This window comes from Macrotis lagotis, chromosome 1 (assembly GCF_037893015.1).
Source record: "Macrotis lagotis isolate mMagLag1 chromosome 1, bilby.v1.9.chrom.fasta, whole genome shotgun sequence".
Taxonomy (NCBI): Eukaryota; Metazoa; Chordata; class Mammalia; order Peramelemorphia; family Peramelidae; genus Macrotis; species Macrotis lagotis.
In genome coordinates, this window is record NC_133658.1 from 455,501,685 (window position 1) to 455,515,827 (window position 14,143).

General features: G+C 38.4%; 1 protein-coding gene across 1 annotated transcript; it reads left to right on the forward strand.

The window, feature by feature from the left end:
- The first annotated feature begins 289 nt into the window (after positions 1-289).
- Positions 290-13,689, forward strand: CXCL14 (C-X-C motif chemokine ligand 14). Its single transcript, XM_074213509.1, has 4 exons — positions 290-522; positions 1,021-1,126; positions 8,921-9,034; positions 12,788-13,689. Exons 1-4 carry the CDS (start codon positions 459-461, stop codon positions 12,801-12,803), a joined length of 300 nt encoding a protein of 99 aa, XP_074069610.1. The 5' UTR covers positions 290-458; the 3' UTR covers positions 12,804-13,689.
- The last annotated feature ends 454 nt before the right edge of the window (positions 13,690-14,143 follow it).

A 14,143-nucleotide genomic window follows, 5' to 3' on the forward strand; every position in this document is an offset into this window, starting at 1 on the left:
CCCGGGCTGTGCTCTCCCACTCCTCCACCAGCAGCCCTCCAAAAGAAGGGCCGGGGTGACTGAGAAATGACATGATTCGGGGGCTGTTTGTATTCTGGACCCAAACAGTCCGTGTGATCAGACAAGGCTGGGAAGGTCTCCTCCCTCTTCCCCCCCCCCCCCCCAACCATGTTGAGAAATTGCTCTGAGTCAGAGTTGTTCTGCATATTAATGAGTTCGCTGTGAGGGCAGCGGGAGCTGTTTAAAAGAGGAGAGCGGAGCTCTGGAGAAGCGAGAGCCAGCGAGAGCCGCGGAACAGACGCGCCGGGGTCGAACCTGCCCAGGGCACCGGAGCACTAGAGCCCCGCGCCTCTCCCCCGAAGCTGCCGGCCGCAGCGCTCCGGAGCAGGCGCGCCTAGGAAGAGTAGCGGGCAGCGAGATCCTCCCATCATCTCCCTAGAGACACCTGAGCTCTGGTTATGAAGCTCCTGACGGGACTGCTGCTCCTGCTGCTCCTTGTGCTGTGCTGCGTCGGGGTGGAGGGTGAGTCCCGGGAGTCTGGGACCACACACACACACACACACACACACACACACACACGCACACACACACGCACACACGCACACACGCACACACACACGTCCTTGAGCTTTGGAGAGAGTGAGGATTTGTAAGCAGGTTTGGACGGGGGTGGAGGGGGGGCGAGGATGGACATTCGGGTGTTCCCTGAGATGGACCCCTCGGCTTACCCTGCCTTCATTCTGGGGCTTAAATAAGTATAGGTGATGAGAAAAGAATGAAAATGTGAATTTCAGGTTATTTAAATGTCGGTTTATGAAGGGTGACTTTGGCCAAGTTTTGTGTCTTAATTTCTCCCAAGCTCCGGAGACAATTGTTGGACAGTGAGTCTGGAGAAGAGAAAGGAAAAGGGGGACGGGGAGGGAGGTGGGCTAATCTATGTTCATCTTCTCCTTGCATTCATGTTTTGGCGGAACTGCCTGCAGGTAAGAAACTCCGAACTTAACAAGCACTCTCCTGCAGGGTCAAAATGCAAATGCTCCAGAAAAGGACCAAAGATAAGATACAGCGATGTCAAGAAACTGGAGATGAAACCAAAGTACCCTCACTGTGAAGAGAAGATGGTTATGTGAGTCTCACCTTTGCAATTTTATCTTGTCCTCATTTTTGTCTAACCCAATAACCAAGCTCTATGTCTATCTGAAATGGCTGTAAGAGCATGTTTTCATGCTTTTTCATTCTTGTCCAAGCACAAACTGTAGGCAAGTGTGTTAAGCACCAGCATTTCAAACGAGCTACAACACCAGACTAAAAGAAACTGCATTTTGTTACATGACAATATTTCTAGAGTTTGGATGGAACCCTTGAAAGATAAATATTTTAAATATTTGGTCTCGAAGTAGAGCATCACATCCAAGTTCCCAATAAAAAGACTATTTTTCCTGAAGTCAAAAGTAGATGCAGTGTTTAAACACACTGGAATAAGAATTCAAAGAAAATATGATAATTCATTCATAGGCTCTCCTTCCCTTTATACAGACATTTAAAAATATTGATATTTTTGTCTTTATATTACCTTCATTGCTTAAATACATCATTCTCCCTCCTCTCCCCAGATCATCACTTCTTTTAACAAAGAATGAGAAAGAGGTGGACAAAAAGAGAGAGACAGACAGACAGAAAGAGACAGAGACAGAGAGACAGAGAAACTGGGAAAAATGGAGAGAAAACAGTTTAGCAAAACTAACCACCAATAACAGACAGTCTATTCAGTGTTCCATAGCCTTAGTCCTCTCAACACTACCATGGGGGGGGGGGGTGCAATAGAAAATGTATTTTTTTTCAAAGAAAAAAGTTTTCTTCTTTGGGACCAAACTTGATTTTTAGAATTTCATACCATTTAGTTTCATTAGTTTACTTTTTGTAGTTATTTCCACCACCACCACCACCCATTTCCATTGTTATAATCATTGTGTATATTGTTCTCCTGATTATGCTTATTTTACTTTACATTTAATCACTTAAGTTTTCCCATACTTCACAGAGATCTTTTTAATATCAGAAAATGTCTTCAGAGGAATTCAATTTTCTACAACTGATTCAAATTTACTTTTAGACTAGTTCCTACTAATCAGCTGCAAAATATATGCTTCCCTAAGGAATGCATCTGTAGCTCCTGTGGCACAATCCCTTGCTCAGGATAACATTCGATAGAGCTGTCTCTGTACATGTTGGGAATGCTGAAAATATTTTAAAAACTGGGGCAGACTGAAAGAACACAAAGTTTCCTTGCTCTTCTCTTTCAAATTAACCACTTGGGGCCAAAACAACTATTTCCCCATTAGTCAACTCTTGGCCAAGAAGGGAGTCCTTGGCAATGTAGAACAAATATTTGCCACTAACCAGTCACCCCTTCTTTCACCCCAGAAACAGGTCTTACTTTATTCCCAGTCTGGATAGGCATTTTCCAGCTCAGTCAGGTTTATGATGGACCCCAAAAGGTTTGTGAAATCATTACAGCAAGTATTCATAACTTGGGATTCAAAATGTATGAGTGAATTTGGGGAAACTCAAAATATCACCCTGCTTAAGCTATTTCTCCCCACCCCCACCTCCTTCTCTTTACTCCTATACCAGCCCAAAGAAAATGCCCAGAAAAGCTCCTAACTGGGCTTTGTCTTGGAACTGAAGAACTAAATAACTTAGAGGAAAAAAGGAATGGATTCAAGATGTTACTTTCTTCAAATCTGGTAGCATAAAATTAAAAACCAAGAATTTGACTTAAGGTGGAGTCTTGTAAGTGCTTCTACCTTTACAATGGAAATGTTAGTTCACTTGACTCCCCAGCATTTCAAAAGGCCACACTGGTGTTTTCACTTATACTTCAGAAGCTAAAAGTTGGGGCATTAGAGGCAATAGAATCTCAGTTTAAAAGCATCCTTGATGAACAATGCCTTGTTCAGAGTAACCCCTAAATAAAGTTTTGATGAATGAATAAAAAGAATGGGTGAATGAGCTGGATTTTGGAGGGAGATGAGATGGTCCCGTCATTTTGCTGTGTTTTCCTGTACTCTTCTTTCAAATGTAAATTATGATATAAGATTATTTCAAAAAATTAATATAAACAGCAAATTTTTAGCGATAATTTTGACAGAAAAAATTGCTGATCAGAATAATAACCCTGCAGGTGGGGGGGGGGACTGCAATCCTATTAAATAAAGAATCATGTTCAATAGACTCTACTTATATAGGCAAGAAGGAGATCTAATAAATTCTAGAGATATTTTTAACAACAAAATGTTTCCTGGCTATATTTGAATGAATCAAAAAATTCAAATAAACAGAATTTCCAATCCCATACATTCCCATACACTCCAGTTAATTAGGTTTAGGTAGCAACAAACTGACTTTCACACACTTCATTGTTCCTTGAAGAGATTCAGGAAGGGAGATGAGCTAAGTCCTCTTCACATCAAAGTGGAGTAAAGAGCCTAGTGGTTTGTTTAATAATAAGTTGTGACCACTCAAAACAGAACCAGAACCCTCCAGGAAAGGCTATGAGAACGAAGTGCAAGCCAAGTTATGTATGCCTTTCCAAGTCACTCTTGGAGGTAGTTCCACAAATCTGAAAGAGATTTAAGAACATTTTTTTAAAAAAAAAACTTTTTAAGAGACAATTGAGTTCTTATAGATTTGCATGATTTCAATTCTCAGACCTGTGAAGATATCTAATGCTCATGATTGAAAGTCTTCCTTTGATTGCTCCTGGAAGTGATCCTGGGTCCTCCAAAATTATACCAGTGGAGCTAACAATTCAGCCTTGCTGGAAAAATTTCAAGTAGAGGCCAGTGATGAACTAACAATGAAACTGTCCTCGAAGGACCAGCTAAGTCTTGAAAGACTCATCATGGGAACCAACTTAATGAATAGTTTGGCAACAGCCTCTCTTAAAGGCCAATTACAAAGTCATAGAGGTCATGATCAAAGGCACCAATAGCTCCTTGAAGTTGAAAACTTCCTCACAAGTCCTCTGATGAGAATAGAGAAAATTTTGTTAATATTGCAGATGAGGAAAAACTGAATCTCAGAGATAAGTAAAGCCACTTACCCAGTGTAACTGTCTTCCAATCTAGACCTTCTAACTCAAGTTCAGATTCCAACCTGCCATGCTGCTTCTCCATTTAAAACTTGGATAAAGGAAGCAAGGATATAAGAATCCCTAGAACAGTTCTGTTCTTCAAATTATGGGCCAAGAAAGAAATTCAACAGGTATTTATTTCTGGTACTGGAGACTGTGGCACTGTGGATAGTAAAAGAAATTACAGGATTGCAAAATACCAGAGCCTAGATCATCATATCCAAACTCCCTCATTTTACAGATGACTGTTAGAGAGCCTAAGAAAATTGCCCCAAAGTCACACAGCTGCCAAAGTTAGAATAGCATGTTGAACTACAAAGATTTCAGTATATCAAGTCACAGGACCTTGTCTAAATCCAAATTCTGCTACTTGCTAGCTGGGCGACCCTGGGAAAATCACTCTCCAAGCTTCAGTTTCCTCAGGAGAAAAATGAAGGATGTGAACCAGGTGATCCCTAAGATCCCTTCCCATTCAAAATTCTAATGAGCTCTATTCGTTACTTAAACCTTTATCTTCTAGCCTAAAGTTTAATGCTCATGATCCCTGCCCATGAGAAATTAGAAGAGAGGTAAGGCTAACGCAACTGAAGGAAATAATAGTTCCTTACAATTAATGTCATTGACTACCAAAGTACATAGTACCAAAAAGTCCATATTACTGCCCTCAGAATGTGAGCTTTGAATGGGGATACAAGATAAACACAGAGGAAACAACTAGAGAATATAAATGAGGTAACAAGTAAGAAAGCAATGTGTTCATGAATACTGAAACTCTCTCCCAACAAAATAAATGAAACTATCCAAAATACCTTCTGTTTCAATAACAAAACTTCGTCCTACCCACTGAACTAATTGATCACTGTCCTCTAAACAAAATTTGTGCTTGTTTTACTCTATTTGTTGTTGTTTCCACTTTCCTGGAATATTCTCTCCACATTTTTATGGCTTAAGTTAAGGTCATTGAATTTAGAACTGAACCTTTGACCTTTGTAGTTGTTCAGTCACTTCAGTTGTATCCTACTCTTTGTGGCGCTATTTGAGATTTTCTTGACAAAAATACTGGAGTGGTTAGTCATTTCCTTCTCCAGTTCATTTTACAGATGAGGAACCTGAGACAAACAAGATTAAGTAATTTGCCCAAGGTCACATAGCTGCTAAGGATCTGATTCTGGATTTGAACTCAGGTATTCCTAACCCCAGGTCTGTCACTCTAACCACTGCTCCACTTAACTGCCAACTTACTTAGCAGTCTTTTCCTTCACAGAAGAGGAATCTGAAGTCAAGAGAGGGGACGAGACTTGCCCAGTTTCATATATTAACTAAGGATAAGAGGCTAGGATTCAAATCCAGGTCTCTCTTGATTCCAAATCCAGTTGAGACTTTCCAGACCTTCACAATTTACATGACCCCTTCTCCTCTCAATTTGCTTCTACAGCACCTGCTCTCTGTTGGACATCATTTACCATGTTCTACTTTGTGTAGGTCATTGATGCTTCATGTGAATTAGTCTTATTGCCCTAAGCATTTCTCTAAGACAATGACTTGCAAAGAAGGTGACAACCTATATTAGTAGAACTGGTTAGCTCATATTACTGGTCCAGACACTATCTAGATTTTTAAGATGCACACACACACACACACACACACACACACACACACTGTGTGTGTGTAAAGTTGTATGCATGTAATACACAAATGCTTTGTAGGCTGTAAAGCATGATAAACTTGTGGTAGTTATTTTTCTTAAGATTTGAATAGATTATAAGGATTGGACATTGTTTTCTCTGTATCTAACTCTGTACTAAGATAATATTTTAACCACATAAGACTAGGTGCTTTAGAAGTCATTGTGAAGGTCATACAATAAATGAACATATTTCCCAGAATGTTTTGCATGGAATGAAATTTTTTTTATGGATTCTGGAAGTGCCCTCTGGGAGGGAAACTCAATTCTAGTGCACAAATTTCTTGAGGACAGGAATTGGGTTGGGTTTTGGTTTTGGTTTTTTGGTTTGTTTCAGGGTGGGGAGATTTTTTGTCTTTGTTTTCCCAGATCCTAGCACAGTATTTGGTATTTAGTAGGAATCTGATATATGGTTGTAAGATAACCCATAGGACTCATTTTATGAGTGAATAATTACCACTATGATTTCTGCTCCATTAAATGAAAAATATTTCAGCAGTTAGGAAACAATTCCTTGTTCAGATCAAAATTCATGCATTATTCTTTGGGTTGGTTATGACCAATGTGCAGGTCATGTAGCAGAACTCAATGATTCTTTGAGGCCTTAGACCTGGGTTAGTGGGAGGAAATGAGCAATAGATAAGAGATCTATTATCTATGGTGATGACAGAGCTAGGCAGGACCTTAGAAATCATTCATTCCAACTCTCCAATTTTACAGATGAGAAAATTGAGGTCTAGGGAGGCAGAGTTACTTCTCATCATCACCAAATTAGCAAGTAGCAGAGTTAGGGTTTGAAACCATTGTCTTCTGACTCAGATGTGGTGTTGATCCTATGATACAAATATTATATTTCTGAGATGGTACTTGGATTCAAGTCTTTCTGGCTCCGAGGCCAGCTTTCTTTCTGCTACACCGCTGCTACCTCTTATATTAAACATATGCACATAAATAGACAGCTATATATACACAAATACATATATACATATACATATAAGTATCTATGTATATACCTACAAAGCTATGCCTTTATGTGGACATGTGCATTTTATGTCTATGCAAACATATATACATGTCTATACAAGTAAATATGTAAACATTATTTTATCCTCACAGCAACTTAGTATAATAGATTTTATAGGTGCTAATTTTATCCCTACTTTACTGATGCAGACACTGAAGTATAGTGATGCCACTCAGATGGGCAAGTTTTAGGGGCAGTGCAAATCTCCAGTTTTCTAGAATTACATACTTTCATCCAAGCCCAGAATATGAACTTCTAAACCTGTGATAACTATGTAGCAAAATGATTACAGGACTAGACTTAGAATCTGGATGACTTGAGTAAAATCCTGCCTCAGATAATTGGGCACATCACTTAGCCTCAGTTTCCTCAGCTGTAAAATAAGGAGGCTAAATTTAATGGCCTCTAGGGTTCCTTCCAACTCTAAATCTATAATCCTATTAACCTTCTTGCCTCCTCAGAAGTCAGATGGGACTAACTGAATGCTTCTTCCCAGGAGGAAGCCATTATTGGTTTGAAGCAACTGCTCCTTCTCCTCAGTTAGCAGGTGGAAAGTTTGAAATGTAATCAAATATGTCACTTCTGCTTAATCTCAAATATTAAAGAACATCACTGTTGATATTAGGCCAAATATAAACCCCAAGGTCTTTCCAGAAAAATGCAGTTCAGAAGTTCTGAGCTACAAAAAAAATACGGCAGTTATCACCACAATTCTGAACATTTAGGATTATTTTTCAAGGTTCACAAACCCAACATTTAAACTTTCCTTCAAGGATCCTATTTGAAACAGAATTTTGGTGACTCATTTTATAAAACCAATGATTGCCATTATTATTTCTGCTCCACTGATAACTCCTAATGCATACATTTCTCCATTTCAGCCAAAAAGACAGCACTGATAAAAACACAGGTAAAATCAGTTCTATAAATTGAGTCCTATCTTAAATGTTTCAGGGTGCTCCTTACTTAACCATTTGAAGGAGCAAAAAGTACTTTTTTTTAATGTGCATAACTTCTTAGTCCTTTCTCTTCTACCAGACTAAATTTTTATAAACACTAATGGATTTCCTTGATGTTTATCCTACTTGCATATAAACAGTTCTTTGCTATTTATCACTGTCAATGACAAGTGATTCCCCTTAGAACCTAGAGTCATGAAATGTTACAGGTTTACTGAGTGACTAATTAAATCCAATTATGGTAGAGTTGAGTAATCTGGGGTCTTGCAAAAATTCCCACCTAGATTCAGCATTACTTAGCTTTTATGATTTTCCTTAAGTCTTTCGTTGGGTAACCAAGTAAGGTGTTATCACTGTTGAAGAGGTACAAGGGTACCTGAATGGGTAATGTGGGGAGTAGATCATAAGAAGTATTATCTAATATCAACTTGAACAAGATGTTCTATTAGGTTCTTTCCCGTGATTTGGTTAATGACTTTCCTACAAGGTAGCACATTGATATCTTTACAGACCTGTCACAGGCAAAAGACTTCTGGAAAGGAGAAAATACAGCAGATGGGGGTGGGGGAGAGAGGTCCTCCAGTCAAGTACAGGACTTGCTCATACTACAGGGTGATTCCATTGAGACTTTTGGAGTCTACAAGTTATAGCTGAACCTTTGCTGATACAAAGTTTATCAGAAAGCTAGTTCATTTCAAAGTTCATCTATTATATACTTTTTGCAAGGTGAAATAAAATTTCTAGAGTCAAAATGACTCACAGAATGATTTTAGACTTCACTAAAACTTATTAATGTCTCAGCGATGCAAAGCAGAATTTTCCTTTCCACATATATTTACTGTTCCCACAATGTCCCTTTACTGTACTAAAAGGGAGAGCTTGGATCTACCCTGCCTGCCTCCTACCTACTGCAATTCTTTGCCTATTTCCTCTCCAGCTCCACTGAAGGCAGAACAATAGCTGGTAGCCAGCTAGCACATTCTAATGAATGAACTCTCATTATTCAGCATTTCCCAGAGACTTGACCTTACCCGCCTCAGGCAGGTGCTGGGGGGGGGGGGGGAAGAGGGTAAAGGACTAACCTCAAATACAAGCTATTTTCCCAAATTCTATTACAGCATCACCACCAAGAGCATGTCACGGTACCGGGGACAAGAACACTGCCTACATCCCAAACTTCAGAGCACAAAGAGATTTATCAAGTGGTACAATGCATGGAATGAGAAACGCAGGTGAGTTTCTAATAGGAGCCCTGTGTAAGGGAAAGAGCAGTTTTGCATTTAAAGAGCTCAGGGATCCTTGGATGAGTCTTGGTCTCAGTTTCCACATCTGTAAAATGAGAGAATTGGATTAGATGGTTCATTCATTCAATAGAATTTTTTATAGATACCTGTCCTAGGCTAGGTTCTGGCAGAGATATAAAATTTACATTAAACAGGGTCTCTGCTTTCCTGGAAGTCATAGACTAGTAGTCAAAAATAAACAAAATCACATACATAAGTGTATCAGAAAACTGCAGGACAGAGTGCTATGTAAAGTCTGAAGAAAAAGGTCTTCACTAAAGGTGGTTGCATTTGAACTGGTCTTTAAAGTATTTATATGAAGTAACATTTAGCTCATATTTGTAGAATATTTAACCTCAGCAATACATTTTGGATATATTATTACATGTTTCCCATACTGTCCCCCATTATAGATATGAAAACTGAGATTCATAATACTTAAGTGACTTAATTTAGATCTGAAGCCATATTCAACAGACAAAAACAAAGCAACAGGATATTCAGGTATAAGGAAAAGAATGAAAAAATGCACCAAAGCTGAAAAATGAAGACAGAGATCCAGCTTGATTGAAGCAGAAAGTATATAGATGAGAGTAACATGAGATAAAGCTGAAAAGATTAGGTGATGCTATAGAGAAGGTTATGCCAAGGGGGAAGTATTTGAACTTGACTCACTAAATGATAACTTTCTTCTAATTCTGACAGTCTATTATTCCATGATCTATAATACTATTGCTATGGTAGTAGTAGGCAATTGACACATATATAGCTCATTAAGGATTACAAAGAACTTCATGTATGTTGTTCCATTTGAGCCTCCCAGAAATACTGTGGACATGTTACAAGTATTAGGCTTCTCATCTTGCAAATGAGGAAACAAAGACAGATGAGGCCAAGTGCCCATAATAACCACAAGTCATCCCATTTGGATTAGCTTTACCCATGACAGGGGTCAGTCTGGAGTTGGGAAGCAGAAAGGAGGGAAGAAGGAGGTGTATGAGACATATGTGGAGCAAATGTTCCTTTGCACATAGGAGACTTTATAATTGGCCACCTGCATAAAACTGCCTCAGTGGAGCACTCAATGATCACTTTGCCCCCACCTGCAATGAGGGTCCAAAGGCCTGAGGCTTATTTCTAGCCTCAATTAGAAGAGACTCCCTACCCAAATACTCCATTATGTGCAGAAGGTCATTCCAAAAGACACAGACTTGAGCACAGTGCCAATACTTAGGCTTACATATTCTCCCTCAAAATTGCTCAGTCTGCATTAGTTCAAAATAGCAAATACTGACAGTAAGAGTATTTTCTGGAAACCTGATGGGAATAAAGCTTTCTTTTCTGGGCTTTTCCCTACCTAAGCCAGGAGAAGTCATTTTCATGATTTGTCCTCCCCTCAATTCTCACAACAGCCAAATCAACAACAAAAAAAAGCTTTACCTTTCTATCATCTTTTAGGGGCTACTAAGTATGTTTCTGATTTGCTTTGATGCCTCAGTAAAGTCCCACCCCCCCCCCATTCTTCTCTTCCTCCTTATCTGGGCCAAAGATTTCATTAGGGGAAGAAGAGGGTAATCCAGACTTCTGATATTATTAATAGAGTTTCCTTTTAGTGAGAAAACTCTCCATTCATGACAGCAACTAATAGTGTGAAATGTTTACCTGGAAACATTGATAGGTGCAGTGACTCACCCAAGATCACACAACCAGTATTTATCAGAAAGGTTACTAGAAACCAGGTCTTGCTGATTCTGATATGCAGCTAAATCACACTGACTCTCAAAGATCTCATTAATTCAAATCAAATCATTTGTTAAATTGTCTATTGTGTGCAGACCATTAATTTTACTCCTTCATTTTACAAGAGGTCTGTCAACTCTCAGCCCAGGGCTTTTTGCATATCATTGTGTTGTCTATAATCTTCTGTTATATCAACTGGAACCAAAATAGTAAAGAGAGAAGAAGATGATGTGCCAAGTCCTGTAAGAATCTAGAGTCCTCACAAAATTTACACATTAAAATAGATCTTAAAGCTATTCAATAGGCTCTTGGATGCAAAATTACAGGGCCTTGGTTCAAATCCCAGTCCTGCCACTTACTGCCTATGTAACCACAGGCAAGTTTCTTCAACAGTAAAATTGGGAGGGTTGGACTATGATCCTTTCTAGCTTTAAGTATATAATCAGTGTAATCATGTGATCCTATGAGCAAGTCAATATAGATAGGAATTGTATTTATACATATAAACACACATGTATGCATACCTACATAATGCAAAAACACTGTGTATGTGCACATCTCTCTAGCTCTAATTAAGCTTTCCAGATAAATTATTTGAATACTACAATTATTTTCTTAACCAGAATATATTCTTGCCATCAAATCCAAATTTATTTGTTATAAATTTTAACCACTTTCAAAAAGTTCTAGCTCAAAGGTGACAGTGCTTGTCTTCTCCATTCCTAGGGGTGATGCCCATCTACAGCAGTAGCAATTCCAGGGTTTCTGTAAATTCTACACTTCGTTTTGACCCCATAGCAGCAACTTTTTGGGGCTATGAAAGAAGACCTTCTCACTGTGGTCCTAGATTATTTCTTGAGGTCTAAGTCTAAAATCCTGTAACTGAATCTCAAACAGACCAGAACTCATCCTCTACATGAGTACTATCACCTTCAAAGGCATTGTCATGGAAGACTGTGAGAATGTCACTGCTTGGGTTACATATTCATTCCCCTCTGAGATCTGGCTCAAGAACCTATTACTTGCCTTCATGTCATATGGGCCTCTATATAGCAACTATAACTAGCAATTAAGATCCTGAGGCAAACAGGACACCAGGATCAAACAGTAATTAGGACAAATTCAGTTTTGTAGGAAGTTAATATGGCAGTTCACAGATGGTCCTTACTAAAATAACTACCTGTTATGGGAGCTACAATTTTAATGAATTATTCTTGCTAACTAGGTAGCAAATTTATTAGTTTCTAAAACAGTGCATGTGTTAAAATTTTACTCTTTATTTTGTGATGCCCTGAAGCAAAGCCTCAATTGCACTGCCTTAGTGATGGAGATAGATCTACCTCATCTATGAATTCAAACTACACATCTTATTCATGCAATTTATCTCTTTTCAGTAATGCAATTCATTCTCAAAGGAGATAGGTTTACCCCATTAACACAATTTTAAAAAATTGTGTCACCAAGTATGATGGCTCTATGAGTCAAGGCTGAGTAGTGTGCTGCAACAACCATCAAAATAGGAGTCTTGAGTTCCCAAGGGGACTACTTTGAAAAAGACAGTATTCATTTTAGATAAGTCCTTTCCCCTTTCTAGTCCTTTGATTCCTATTCTTTAAAAGGAGAGGAGAAGACATTTGGACAAGATAACATATCAGGTTAATTAATTGATCTATAAGCTAGCAAGTGTTTATTAAGAGCCTACTTGTGTAAAAAGACCCAAGAATTCAAAGGTCCCTCCCTGATCCCTGCATGTTTGTTAAAACAACAATCCTTTAAAACCATACCTCATATATCAGTAAGAAGACTTAAAAGAAAAGGCTATTTGGACACTAGGAAAGAAAGTTCACTCCTGAAATTGCATCTGTCACTGACCACCCTTGAGGACTCATGGGGTTTTGCCATACTCCATCTGACAGTTAGAGTCAATGTACTGAGAGAGCTAAATCTGTTTTTCTTTTCCAGGGTCTACGAAGAATAAGACAAGAAAATCCTAATGAAAAGTCATAAATTTTTGGAAGACTTGAACAAAGAAAAACTTTTTCTTTCTCACAGACATAAGACACAAATTATATATTGTTACAAATGCACTTTTTACCAAGGATCAGTTTTTACATTTTATAGCTGTTTGCAAAAAGCTTCTAGGTGTCTTAACTGTCTCTTGCAATTCAGAGCTCACAACTGTCTGCTTTTTACTGAATTTGGGAAAATCCATGCCTTTCATTTTTTAAAAATGCTTTTTTGTATTCATTTGTCCATCACTATGATTGCAACTGAGCTTTATAAGCTCATTAGCTAAACAAATAATCTATGTGATGGTATTCTATGTAGTACTCTGCTATTTGTAGCCCTAGGAAGATTTCCACTTCTGACTTCATAGTGATTTTCCCAAGAAGGGAGAAGGCACCCAGCTTACAGTGAACCCTGCCATGATAATGTGTTCTGCAACATGGGTCCATGTAGCTGGAAGAACTGAATGAGATCACTCTTGCATTTGTTCTTTGTTGAAATAAAAGCTGATTTGCCAGGGAAATGTGCTTAATTCCCCCAGATGATTTTTATACATAATAGAATGGAGGTATAATCCCAAGCTAAATTTATGTCTAAGAAGGATTCCTGATTCTTCTTTCATCATGAGAGGATATGAAAGGTACACTGTTCCAATATCAAGTATTTTATGATTCTAGAACAATAGGTTTGCTAACATTCTTAGTAAAAATTCTTCAACAAAACATATATATGCACATGTACACAAATATATACAAAGAATGTGACCCTCCTACCAGAAACTCTCTCTCTCTCTCTCTCTCTCTCTCTCTCTCTCTCTCTCTCTCTCTCTCTCTCACACACACACACACACACACACACAGACATTCTCTGTCATTGTGAATATAAGGCTTCCATGGTAAATAGTACAGTTCTCTTTTTTAAAAATAAAGTAACAAAACTACCTTTCCCCTTTGTAAATATGCTCTAGATAAACTGTGTTTCATGTTCTTCCAGTATCTTGTATTACATCATGAGGTTATCATATGCTATTTAAATGTTTGAAATAATTAGAATTGCATGCAGTTTTCATATTCTTTCTAAGTCAAAAGGAAAAGTAATAAAATATATTTAAAACATAGCATCTTGCTTTGTTACTTTTTTTCCCTTTGATTTATTATAATTACATGGAGAACAGCAGCTAGGTGGCATAGAGGATACATACAGCACCCACCCTGGAGTCAGGAGGATCTGAGTTCAAAAGTGACCTCAGACACTTAGTAATTACCCAGCTGTGTGGACTTGGGCAAGTCACTTAACCCTATTGCCTTGCAA

Coding starts and splice junctions, on each gene's coding strand:
- CXCL14 (XM_074213509.1), top strand. CDS start 459: ATGAAGCTCCTGACGGGACTGCTGCTCCTGCTGCTCCTTGTGCTGTGC. Junction 523..1,020: donor GTGCTGCGTCGGGGTGGAGG/GTGAGTCCCGGG, acceptor ACTCTCCTGCAG/GGTCAAAATGCAAATGCTCC. Junction 1,127..8,920: donor TGTGAAGAGAAGATGGTTAT/GTGAGTCTCACC, acceptor ATTCTATTACAG/CATCACCACCAAGAGCATGT.